At 41.5% G+C, this 13918-nt stretch overlaps 1 protein-coding gene across 2 annotated transcripts in view; it reads left to right on the top strand.

Moving 5' to 3' along the window:
• The window catches only part of LOC138288004 (annexin A1-like), a 196537-nt gene extending 182866 nt beyond the window's left edge, over window positions 1–13671 (top strand). For both annotated transcript variants that reach the window (XM_069229095.1, XM_069229103.1), the window contains 3 exons: window positions 5238–5296; window positions 13006–13128; window positions 13451–13671. In XM_069229095.1, coding sequence (XP_069085196.1) covers window positions 5238–5296; window positions 13006–13128; window positions 13451–13507 — 239 coding nt within the window. In that variant the 3' untranslated portion in view covers window positions 13508–13671. The remainder of the gene's footprint in view (window positions 1–5237; window positions 5297–13005; window positions 13129–13450) is intronic.
• Window positions 13672–13918: the final 247 nt, after the last annotated feature.

The following is a 13918-nucleotide window of genomic DNA, read 5'->3' on the forward strand; positions in this document are numbered from 1 at the left end:
CTGATGCTGACTTGACTGAGAAGAGTGCTGGGACCCTGCTAACCAGGCCCCAGCACCAGTGTTCCTTCACCTAAAATGTACCATTGTATCCACAATTGGCACACCCTGGCATTCAGATAAGTCCCTTGTAACTGGTACTTCTAGTACCAAGGGCCCTGATGCCAAGGAAGGTCTCTAAGGGCTGCAGCATGTCTTATGTCACCCTAGAGACCCCTCACTCAGCACAGACACACTGCTTACAAGCCTGTGTGTGCTAGTGAGAACAAAATGAGTAAGTCGACATGGCACTCCCCTCAGGGTGCCATGCCAGCCTCTCACTGCCTATGCAGTATAGGTAAGACACCCCTCTAGCAGGCCTAACAGCCCTAAGGCAGGGTGCACTATACCATAGGTGAGGGTACCAGTGCATGAGCATGGTACCCCTACAGTGTCTAAACAAAACCTTAGACATTGTAAGTGCAGGGTAGCCATAAGAGTATATGGTCTGGGAGTCTGTCAAACACGAACTCCACAGCACCATAATGGCTACACTGAAAACTGGGAAGTTTGGTATCAAACTTCTCAGCACAATAAATGCACACTGATGCCAGTGTACATTTTATTGTAAAATACACCCCAGAGGGCACCTTAGAGGTGCCCCCTGAAAGTTAACCGACTACCTGTGTAGGCTGACTAGTTTTAGCAGCCTGCCACAAACCGAGACATGTTGCTGGCCCCATGGGGAGAGTGCCTTTGTCACTCTGAGGCCAGTAACAAAGCCTGCACTGGGTGGAGATGCTAACACCTCCCCCAGGCAGGAATTGTCACACCTGGCGGTGAGCCTCAAAGGCTCACCTCCTTTGTGCCAACCCAGCAGGACACTCCAGCTAGTGGAGTTGCCCGCCCCCTCCGGCCAGGCCCCACTTTTGGCGGCAAGGCCGGAGAAAATAATGAGAAAAACAAGGAGGAGTCACTGGCCAGTCAGGACAGCCCCTAAGGTGTCCTGAGCTGAGGTGACTCTGACTTTTAGAAATCCTCCATCTTGCAGATGGAGGATTCCCCCAATAGGGTTAGGATTGTGACCCCCTCCCCTTGGGAGGAGGCACAAAGAGGGTGTACCCACCCTCAGGGCTAGTAGCCATTGGCTACTAACCCCCCAGACCTAAACACGCCCTTAAATTTAGTATTTAAGGGCTACCCTGAACCCTAGAAAATCAGATTCCTGCAACTACAAGAAGAAGGACTGCCCAGCTGAAAACCCCTGCAGCGGAAGACCAGAAGACGACAACTGCCTTGGCTCCAGAAACTCACCGGCCTGTCTCCTGCCTTCCAAAGATCCTGCTCCAGCGACGCCTTCCAAAGGGACCAGCGACCTCGACATCCTCTGAGGACTGCCCCTGCTTCGAAAAGATAAGAAACTCCCGAGGACAGCGGACCTGCTCCAAGAAAAGCTGCAACTTTGTTTCCAGCAGCTTTAAAGAACCCTGCAAGCTCCCCGCAAGAAGCGTGAGACTTGCAACACTGCACCCGGCGACCCCGACTCGGCTGGTGGCGATCCAACACCTCAGGAGGGACCCCAGGACTACTCTGATACTGTGAGTACCAAAACCTGTCCCCCCTGAGCCCCCACAGCGCCGCCTGCAGAGGGAATCCCGAGGCTTCCCCTGACCGCGACTCTTTGAACCTAAAGTCCCGACGCCTGGGAGAGACCCTGCACCCGCAGCCCCCAGGACCTGAAGGACCGGACTTTCACTGGAGAAGTGACCCCCAGGAGTCCCTCTCCCTTGCCCAAGTGGAGGTTTCCCCGAGGAATCCCCCCCTTGCCTGCCTGCAGCGCTGAAGAGATCCCGAGATCTCTCATAGACTAACATTGCGAACCCGACGCTTGTTTCTACACTGCACCCGGCCGCCCCCGCGCCGCTGAGGGTGAAATTTCTGTGTGGACTTGTGTCCCCCCCCGGTGCCCTACAAAACCCCCCTGGTCTGCCCTCCGAAGACGCGGGTACTTACCTGCAAGCAGACCGGAACCGGGGCACCCCCTTCTCTCCATTCTAGCCTATGCGTTTTGGGCACCACTTTGAACTCTGCACCTGACCGGCCCTGAGCTGCTGGTGTGGTGACTTTGGGGTTGCTCTGAACCCCCAACGGTGGGCTACCTTGGACCAAGAACTAAGCCCTGTAAGTGTCTTACTTACCTGGTTAACCTAACAAATACTTACCTCCCCTAGGAACTGTGAAAATTGCACTGTGTCCACTTTTAAAACAGCTATTTGTGAATAACTTGAAAAGTATACATGCAATTTTGATGATTTGAAGTTCCTAAAGTACTTACCTGCAATACCTTTCGAATGAGATATTACATGTAAAATTTGAACCTGTGGTTCTTAAAATAAACTAAGAAAAGATATTTTTCTATACAAAAACCTATTGGCTGGATTTGTCTCTGAGTGTGTGTACCTCATTTATTGTCTATGTGTATGTACAACAAATGCTTAACACTACTCCTTGGATAAGCCTACTGCTCGACCACACTACCACAAAATAGAGCATTAGTATTATCTATTTTTACCACTATTTCACCTCTAAGGGGAACCCTTGGACTGTGTGCATGCTATTCCTTACTTTGAAATAGCACATACAGAGCCAACTTCCTACAATGCTTGAATCCTGAACTCTTTTTATGAAATGACTGGAAGTGGAACTAGATTGTGCAACAGCAGGAGACAGCGTTCAACAAACCTGTGCTCGGGGCTCGGGTAGACCGTAAAACAGTGTTTCAAGATGTTTGCAAAGGGTATATTTAATAAAATTGTAGGTGTTGTAAATGCTTGTTTATAAAGGGTGCAGGTTAGACCGAGTGGGATGTGAGAGTGGCTGAAGTTACCCAGGTTCATGCATGGGTAGCTCATCCGGTATATGTATTTATTGGTATTCTGGAACTTGCACTCCTAATTTTAGAATGGGATCAACTACTCATCCATGGATCTGAGGAACGTAAGAGCTCCTTGGCTGAGATATAACGTGACTGCAGCTATAGGGACTATGGAGTGGACAGATAAAGTGCATGTCCTCAGAGAATCTGAGAGTTTCTGCATCCGACATCCATCCTGAGTACACTTGGCACAGAAGCCTTTAGTACACTTCCTTCAGTGGAGGTTAATGGGTAGTGGAGGGGCACAAATCAGAGCACAGTTGTGTTTTTTCGAGCTGCACATTTAGATCACATACAAATTCCTAGAGTAGGCGCCAAACCTATCAAAGGAGCCTATCCTGCTACCAACTGTTCAATATCCTTTGAACAGAGAATGTGATTACATTTTGTATCAAGTTGAACTTTATCAGATGCTGTAAAATATTTTCAAACTTTCACATTAAAAGGATCAGTAGGCAAGCTAGCAAAAGTACGTTAGTATACACACAACTGCCTATAGTGTTTTCTGTAACTTTTCAACCTCTTTGGTATGGCACCTGCCTTTCACTGTATCAGAATTCGGAGCTCACGGCCCAACCAGTCGTGGCTCGCAGTGCCCAGAAGAGGCAGGGCAGCACGCTGGGGGTAGGGGGAATAAACATTAAATACAGTTTTTAAAAAAAAATACTTACCTGGATCGTCGCTGCTGCCGCTGCCAACACCCCACGCTGCTCACCTGATTCAGACACAGGTGCTTGAAACACAGTGCCGGGCTGGAAGCCTCTGTGCATGTGTGTTTGGCTGTCCCTAGACAGCCGGCAAAACACACATGCGCACTGAGGGGGAGTGCTGTGCCCTCCCCTCAGTGCTCCTCATAGCCCGTGGCCCCACCCCTTTGCAGGAAAATGATAATAAACACAGTTTATTATTGTTTTCTTATAAAGGTTTTACAGCTGCTGCTACTGGTGGGGGGTGGTGGGGTGATGCTCCCCTGCCCTAGGGGAGGAGCTTCCACTGTGCCCGACTTTAACATCTATGCTTCCAAGATTCCTATGCAATGCTCAGTGACATGTGACTATCCCCAAGTTACTACGATTGTCCTCAGTGTGTCTAGGAGAGATACAGATTCTGCTGGGTACTGTAAATGCTAACAAAGCCCTGCTGTTGAATGGACACACTGGCTGCTGGTTTCCCAGCATAAACAAGCATTGGCAAAGACAATAGCTCTCGCCGTTGGGAGCTCCTGGCTCTGAGAATGCTTTTTCCTGATGTCCAGCACGGGCATTGCCAACTATGGCGTAGATTTGTAGTCATGCTGCATAGCAGCATGGCTATAAATAATGTTTAAAAAGCGCTATGATGTGACTGATGCTAATGCACCTTTTACAAAAAAGGTGCCTTAGCCCTGGCCAAGTCATATATATATATATATATATATATATATATATATATATATATATATATATATATTAATTAAATTAGTTTTAGTCATGCTGCAAAGCAGCTGTGCTCCTCTACATCATTGCTGCAAAACATTGCCAATACGAACAGCTCTCAAAGGCAATACCTATTGGCTTTACCAATGCTTGCTATAATATATGTGTATACCTTTCATATACCCTTACCTTACACACCACCAACCCATAACACAATAACCTCTCCTTATTGGTCCTCATTCGTGACATGATAACACTTCCCATATAGGGTCAAAACTAAAAAACACCATCCCCACCACATACCCTACACAGTGTAGCTTGCTATCCCTGAGGGTAAGCGCTTCACCACCCCACATAGACCCATTGCCAACCCGAATTAATTTCCATAAATGTTTTTTCTTTATCCATAAAGCGAATGCACACCTATATCATATCTTCACTTCCACCAAATATGGGATTGCTTAGAGATTTTTCAAACTCTTTATTCACACTTTCGCTAAGCATTTTTGAAGAAGTGTCAAAACTGTTTTTCCTTTGGAAATGTTTCTGAACAAATACAGGAAAATAGCTTTCCTAAGATTAACCACTTTTCAGTGGTAACCCACTTCCATTGCTTGCTGCAACTCCAACCTTAAAACATAATGGTGGGCTATCCTATGTCATAAATGCAATTTGCGTTTAGAAAAATGTCACTTTTCCTGAATGTGTAAATGGTAACGTGGCAATTGTGAGTATAAACGCGTTTGTCAACACCTAGCGGCATTCAGGGGTAGGAAAAAAGGGTCCAGGTGATCTCTTTTTTCATTCCATCTAGACATATTGTGTTTAACAAATGCCAATAATAATTCCACATATATCATCTAATGAGTTGGTGGGTGATATTTACTAATTGTATGCTTTTCTTTCTACAGTCAAGTGTGCTGCCAGCAAACCTGCTTATTTTGCAGAAAAGCTTTTCAACGCAATGAAGGTACAGTACAGCAAACGTACTGAATATAATGTTAGAAAAAACATTGAAATAACAATGTTAGACAATCCCTCTGCTTCCGCAAAAATGGCACTAAATAGATTATTTTAATCTTCGCATCTGCGTATATTGTTTACATGATAACATTTGATCACGTCTGTTTGTTTTAAAAAATATTAAAAAATAATTTACCCAAAACTAGGATTGAAGAGGTTACATTTCTGCACTAAGGTAAAATAATAGACATCCTGTTTACGAGAGAGATATCTCTGTGCAATGTCTTTGTAGCATCCTCACATTTGGAGCAGTCAACGGTGGTTTTGTCATGTCAGCTTTATTTTGCCACATACAGCGTGAATTGCAACTATTCAGTTGAAAGGGTACTCTTCAGAGGAAAAATTGGTTCTAGCATGAGGGTAGTGGATTCATGAATAAAATAACCCCTATTTACAGGATACCAGAATTAAGGAATGTATCTAAATAGAAATGAAAAGTAAACGAAAAAGTATATACTTAGGGGCAGATTGAAGGAAAGTGGCGGTGCACCCAGTGCAGCACCACTTTCCTTGTGCCCCTTAGCACCCCCCTACTGCCACCATGTGTGCGCGTACTTAAAATACGGTGCACTATGGTGCAGGGTAGGGGGCAATAGTATCATTTTATGTGACGCTATTGATGTACTCTGCAGGAGTAGTGTCATAATGTTGGCGCTAGTCCAGCAGAGTACTTGAGGGCGCATTCTAAATAATGGTATGCCTACTTTTAACGCCTGCTATGGCCAGGTGTTGAAAGTGCCAAAACAATGGCGCAAGGAAATCTCATAAGTTTCCTTGTGTAATTTTTTCAGCCCCCCTATTGGGGTAACGCCCTCTTGCATACATTATGCCTGGTGCAGACATAATGTGGCACAAGGGTTTACAAAGCGGTGCAATACACGCATTGTGCCACTTTGTAAATATGGTGCATGGGAAATGCCACCTTAATGCCACATTTGAGTTAAAATAAATGCCGCAAATGTGGTGCAAGGTGGCACTGGGGGCTTATAAATATGCCCTGTAGAGACACAGACATACATAGGGTCTGTGCCATTATTCCTGGTTTGTAGAATCCAGCTGCTTTTCATCAAACCGATAAATAATTCTCTAGTGTATGTTAGTTCTGCGATAAGCAGCACATATTACGAGTTTTCATGGAATAGCACTGACATGTTGCTGCTGAATTCACCAAAATCTGCATGGTACAGTGAATGCTGTAACTCTTACCCTGTTCATATCTGGCAGGTTTGACCTGCCGATCTCTAAGGAAGGGTGAGAAATTTAAAGCATCCTCTAATTAGAAATGTGGTAAATACCAACAAACTCGTAAGTTCAACCCCTGTACAAACAGGAGGTTAAGCGGGGATTATAAAACACTTGCCTGCTTGTAATTAGGGCCTACATGATGGGGTGCATTTAAGCCTTTTCTCCTATATGGATACCCTAGCTCTGTTTAACGAGTGCTCAATGAGGTCATGCTGTTTTGTTCACCAGACTCAAGAAAATGAGGAAAGATAAAGACATTTTAGGCAGTGGAAGGCTCCTGGTTTTCAGGAGCAGCAAGTTAGGCTGATCGTGGCTCCACAAACTGGGATATGGGTGATTGATCAAGGTCTCCAGAAATCTTCATACTTATCAGAAAAAGGAGTGCCTGTGACATTCTCTATGTTAGTTATTTTCCTTGGGAATTGGAAAAGTTGAAGTTCATCTCATAACTATTCAAATGATCTTTCCTACTATTTTTGCTTTATTCTTGAATTTGCTCCAGTATTATTTGTTTTAAAATTAATTTGAATGCCACCTAATCCCTGCTACCCATCACAATGCAAATGTAATGCTCCCTACAACCACAACTGGTGCACTAGAGGACAATGTAAAGGCCTAACTAGTCCTTACTCCACAAACACCAAAGAGGTAAACCCACTTGACCTGCATCAAGGCTGTGATCCACCTAGTTGTATCCTAATTGTTTAGTCACTGAAATTCAAACAATTATTCGTGAGTAGTGTATGAGTGGTTGAGGGTTGATACTGTCTTCCGAGCACTAGTCAGCTACTGAGTGACTCAAATATGGATTAAAAAGAAATGGATCGCAGCCTGTAGGAAGGTGTAGCGCAAATAGTGTGTGAATTTAAAATCACTATCATTGGCACATGTGTGGGAATCATAATGAAAGACACTCCTTAGACCTTGTCTCACTTTTTCCTCTTTTTTGATTATTTAATCCTTCAACTGACTTCTTTCATTACTGGCAAAGGTCAGACGAACTGCTTTTCTCAAAAATGTGTGTCATCTTGAGTGCATTTTGCATTTATCTGATTTTGCCTATTGTAATGTTTGAATTACAGCGGTTAACTCTTGTGTCTTCAAAATATTTGTCAAGCAAAAACATGACAGTGGAAGTTGCCCACTCCAAATCCATTCACATATGAAAAATTCATGTGGTTTGTTTTAGCATAACAGTGCTTATATTTCCCTTTTTAAATGGAGGACTCTGTTAATTCTGTTCAACGCTGGTGTGCCCCCATCATTTTTCTTAGCGTAACGCCTTTGATAACAGTTGCCTCGGTCTGTTACCCTGTGAACCATGTTTGTGAAGTGGAGAAGTGTTTTGCTGTCCGTTTTCCATTGGAAGAATTATTAACTTCACAAAGGAAGAAGGGATACTGGGAACAACTACCAGAATGTTTTTCCAAATGAAAACATACTTTTTGACTGCCTGTCTGTTTTTCTCCACGTTTATTCCTTTAAAATGTTCCTGAAGCAAGGGTAGTTTCGTACAATGTGATCCATGATCATACTTCCATGTTCCGCATATTAAATACTGCCTTTACATACAATTCTACATACAATATTCACTTATACCAGTAATCAGTGGTTTGTTTATAATAGGCACAGATTATTCCACAGAATTGTGGTTCTGGTTTGTAGGACTTTTTCAGCAAAACCTTGCTCTTAAAATGCAGTTGTTGTGTTCATATTAAACTTTTACTAGTAGTAATGAAAGAAAAAACATTAGCAAAGCTGACAACAGGTCTGGCTTCCCTATAGCACATGGAGAGATTAACAACAAAACTGACAGATTTTAGTAGACAGAGAAAGAGCGCAGTGGCGACATATACACAAACATACCATACTATAGAGGCAATACTAAAGACGTCTTCGCATACAAAGGCACACATACATTTATGAGTAGCCTTTGCAGTTCAAGGATGCCATTTGCATTCACTCCATACTACTCTTTGGGAATCGATTCCATTAGGTTTAATGGAGATTTGCCCTGAGCTCGCTGAATTTGGCAAACACATTTTTCACAAAGGCTTTTTGTATTGCTGTATGTGATGGTAACTGACGTGTTTAGGAATTATCACCTTTTTGCCTACTTTATTGGTTGAAAGGGTTTAGGGCCAGATGTAGCAACTTCCGCATTTGCGATTCGGAAATTGCGAGTCTGTGCGACTCGCAATTTCCAATCGCAAATGCAGATGCAGAACGGTGTCTCAGACACCGTCTGCGACTCGCTATGGTGTCGCAAAGACCCACCTCATAAATATTAATGAGGTGGGTTGCATTTTGCGACCCCATAGCGAGTCCCTGCACTCACAGGGATGGTGGCCTGCTGAAGTCAGCAGACCTCCATGTCTGTGACTGCTTTTGAAATAAAGCAGTTTTTTAATTTTATTTTGCAGCCCGTTTTCCTTGAAGGAAAACGAGTTGCAAAATAAAAAAAATAACTAAACCATTTGGTTTCGTTTTTTCAGAGTAGGCAGTGGTCCATTGGACCACTGCCTGCTCTGAAAAAACCTTTTGGGAAACATTCACAAAGGGGAAGGGGTCCCATGAGGACCCCTTCCCTTTTGCGAATGAGTTACCACCAGTGTGACACTGGTGGTAACTGCGAATTGCTTTGCGACCACATTCGCGGTCACAAACCAATTCTGCATTGCGATGTGAGTCGCAAATGGGAAGGGAACACCCCTTCCTATTTGTGAGTCACATTCACAATTTGCGAGTCGGTACCAACTCGCAAATTGTGAATGTGCATCACAGAAGGCTGTTTGCATGGCGCAAACTGCGATTTTCGGAGTTTGCACCATGCGAACAGCTTACTACATCTGGCCCTTAGTTCCCTTCGGGTCAGAAGGACCTAGTAAGAAACAATCCAGTTAGGTGTGTACCCATCACCCTGTAGTTTTCTGGAGGAATGACACTTCCTTGTTGCTAACTTTCACAAAAGAATACAATGCATATCCTGTAGTACAAATCAATTGAACAGGAGGTTATTTTTTTAGTTTAAAAGAGTTTTATTAGAGTTAAACAGAGTAGATTACTAAAAATTAAAAACTGTATTACAGAGTTGTAGAGTAGGTAACGAGGTAAAGAGGGGAAAGAGCATTTTAATGATAGAAATATACATGTTTCAGAGCAAGAATAATGTAATAGCTATCAAACGTATATTGGCAAATCAATATTACAAATATGCAATATTAGGTCATAAAATTACTATGTCAGTTATGAAGGAAAAAATGAACATCAAGAAGGTTTATAAACTTCAACTATTGTGGGTTGTCGGTGAGAGGAGTATTTGGCATGGATATCTATAAAGTTTATGATAGAACTTCATAGAGTAGAACATTTGACTGCAAGAGAGACATGGTGAATGTAAGCCTTATCATGTCTTTGCCTATAACAAACTGCATAGCGCCAAGCTTGAAAGACAGTTGAGAAAAATCCTTCAATTTTTTTGTTATGTGTTAATATGTGATTGCTATACATAGACCTACAATTTTCATGTTGGATGAAAGATGTTCCCAGCTGGTGGATAAACTTTCTAAGAGGATTTTAATATTATAGAAGGGCATTGCAGTATGAAAGATAGCGTTGATTTGATTCCCAATCTGTGTCCAGAAAGTATGTATGAGGGGACAAGTAAAGAGCAAGTGATGTAAATCTGCCTGTTGCGAGTGACGCAACGAACAATTTTCGGGAAGATTCAGGTATATGTGGTGAATAGTGGGCGGAGAGAGGAGAAGTCTGTAACAGATGTAATATAATGCTTGTGTAGTATTTGCAGCGTGGGATCGATCATAACTTTCTCCAAATTCGTCTCTAAAAAGGAAATGGGCCAAGTAATTCCCAAATCATTTTCCCATGCTAATTCTGTGTTTGATTTAAGTCTGTCAGTGGAGGGTTGATGCAGAAAATGGTAGATGGTAGAAGCTTTAGGATTAGTGTGTAAAAGAGTGGCTAGGGTAGAGCGGGGCACAGGTAGTTGTAACTGACAGGATTTAAATTTGTTAAGGGCGGCCAACATAATAGATTTCAAGAGACAGATTTTTTTTTTTTAAAAGAGCTTGAAGATTAAAAAGAGATTGGACTTCAGAGAAGGTGAGTAAAGAATCATTAACAAAGAGTTGATGAATCGAGATTAATCCTAATTTTCTCCAGGCTTTCCAATAAAAGGGTTTGTTGTCATGTAAAATGGAGGTATTGTGCCAAATGGTAAAATTGAGGAAAGAGGCAATATCAATAGGAGAAGGAGGCAATAGAAGTTTCAGTTACATGCATAGATGTTTGAAAATGGGTGAAGAGAGAGCGTGGAGTATTCTAGAAAAAGCCAAATATTCACAGAAAGAAAAATAGAAAAGGAGAGACTTATCCAGCTGTGGTCATACGGGAAATTGTTTAGCAAGCAGTGAAATCCACTAAACAGATTGTTTCAAGATGAAAGCAGAATGGTATTTTTGTATGTCGGGGAAAGTAACACGAACACCCGATTTATATGCCTAGGCATCGTTTGTTAGTTCGGATGGGGATGTCATATAAGTTGAGTAAAATAAGGATGTCTTCATTAACATCTGACATTTTCTACTCTATTGTTCGATCCTAATGCTCTGACGCTTGAAGAAATGCTTAACACCTTTTTTCGAAGAAGGCAATGTTAGAACAGTGCCATCAACCTTTGATTATATTTTTGCAACAAACAAAGTGGCCTAACGAGTTGGCTTTATTCTTAAGAATTTTGATCATTAACGAAGTTCTATAACGTGCTGTAAATGTTGCCCCATCTTTAACTGTAATTAGGCACTAAGACAACTGGACGAACAAATATATTTTATTGTTGTATCATGTTTTTTTTAGGTATGGAATAAATATCTGAAGCATTTGTCTACCGATATATTCTTTATAATTGGGCCTTGACTTTGGATACACGTGGCTGTAGACATTTTCTCATTTTAAGATGTACGATTTGTAGCAATGTTTTATAATTTTCATTTTAAATGTTATTCTTTTATGTTGTCGTCCTGTATTTCATTTGCCACCCTAATTATTGTTTCATGCCTGTTTATATAGTTCCTTTATTCTAAATTAACTGTCTTTTTTAACTTGGTAGTTGAGACCACATTTGAACAAAATCCTCTGTGCCGCTGCAACTACAAGAGATGACAGAAACTCAGACTGCAACAATTTTGCCACAACACAAACTATTTCTTGATAGACAAATGCAAAGTCCTTGAGAAAGGCCTAAACACATGCGATAAGGGGTGAAACACATCGGCCTATACAGTCATTAAAATAGTAGTTTATAAACATACTGATAACAATCAGACCTCTGTGAAAACTTTAATGAAAAAATTAAAGGCAAGACAAAAATATTCTCTACATCAATCTACGATATTGCAATCTTTTCTAAATATTTTTGTTACTTTATTTGAACATTTGTGTCAACAATCATGGTTCCATATAATTATTTATATTAATTTGGAGAAGTGGGCCTAACATGTTCTGAATTAAATATATATATAATATATATATGTACACCAACCTTTTACCTTTACTATATATTTGCTAATTTTGAAGACTAAAGAAGGGATTTCAAGCCATACTTTTACTAGGACGAAATGAGCTGGTCCAGTTTAGGGCAAGGTCGAAGGAGGAAGCTAAGAGGGCGGTGGGAAGGTTTGGTGGTGATGAAGAGCACATGGCCGAAGAGAGATGATTCCCATAGGATGATGGGAAGATGGAAGTAACACAAAATATACAAAAAAGAGGAATAAGGGAGGTAGGAACATGAGCGGGTGGCAAGTGGAAATTAGTTGATGAGATGTTCACAGGAGATGGAGGGATATGGTCAGGAAATAGAGGGAAGCACAAAGGAGGAAACCAGCAGAGGAATACAGAGGGATACAGTTGGAAAGGTATCCTCCCTGCAGTTCAGTAGAAACAGTTGAATGAGTGGAAGTATATAGCCAAACAGGCAATAGCATTAGGTGGGAGATGAATACCCTGTTGAACAGAGCCAAGATGTGTTGGACAAAGTCTGAAAGAGGTTGGTCGAAATAATCTAAAAATTGAAGGGCCGCACTCAAAATCTTGCTAAATGTATTAGGCCTGTTTAACAACTGTGCTCTAGAAAACCAAAACTTGGGCCTAACGAAAAGTCACAGTTTTATTATACATCTTTACTAGTACCTATGATGAAGTGCCGGTTTACTTCGTAACTAGTGATGTTAGGGAAGTGGTGATTCTTGAAGAGATATTGATAGTTGACAGATACACAAGGCAGATCAAGGATTTGTCCAAGGTTACGCTAAGCATTGAGCATGGCTTGACAAACACATCGAGTGTATAAATTACATACAAATGGGCGTTGTTTTCTTCTAATTTCTTACATAGGGCTCTGGAACTAATGACAAAGTACTGATTCGAATTCTGGTCTCTCGCTGCGAAATTGACATGAAGGAAATCCAAGCCCTCTTCAAGCGGTTTTACGGCAAAAGTCTACGCCAGGCAATTATGGTATGACATTCTTCCTCGTCTAGATGTCTTCTAGTGTAAATGAATAAATTAGAAGGAGAAGCAGTTGCATAGAAAATATTCCACAAAACTAGGGCTGTGTTGGAGTACGAGCATATGATTGTTTGCGTTCTTAAATTAATGAAACTGTAAGTGTAGACATAAGATCGCAAATATTACAATGACCATTTTTTCAACTATCGCTTACCTTACCGTGCAGTTTATGTTTCTGCAATATAATGGGATGTGTGTGTAACCACATTCAGTTCATAGCACTAATATCAATGTCTGAAATTAATGTGAAATTTATTTTTTTTGTTTGTAGGATGAGCTCAAAGGTGACTACGGAACAATCCTGCTTGGTCTGGTTGGACATGACTAGAAGTTACACCAGTTCTCCTCCAATTTCCCATCTCATTTTTTCAAACATTCTATTTAGTCAGCCACCTGTATTTCCGTTTTTTTTATTTGTTTGATTAGCGTGATTTCTTTTTCCTTACCAAAAACACCTTCATTTGCAATAAAGATGCATATTTTACAAGGTCACCAAGTTGTTGTTGCTATCCTATTGTTCAAGTTTCCAGTCTTAGAAGATGGTCTGAATATGAAGGGGAACTATGTATAGTTATACCACACATTTCGTGCTCAGTTTGTATAATACAGAATGTTATGTAGATTGCATGGACCAGATTACTCTTTTATTCTATCACTTTCTTGAACTAAATGCGAAAAGAATATCTTAAATGATAGAATGAGGCACTTTGTTGCAGGGACAGACGATGTAATAAAATGC

The sequence above is a fragment of the Pleurodeles waltl genome, chromosome 1_1 (assembly GCF_031143425.1).
Source record: "Pleurodeles waltl isolate 20211129_DDA chromosome 1_1, aPleWal1.hap1.20221129, whole genome shotgun sequence".
Taxonomy (NCBI): Eukaryota; Metazoa; Chordata; class Amphibia; order Caudata; family Salamandridae; genus Pleurodeles; species Pleurodeles waltl.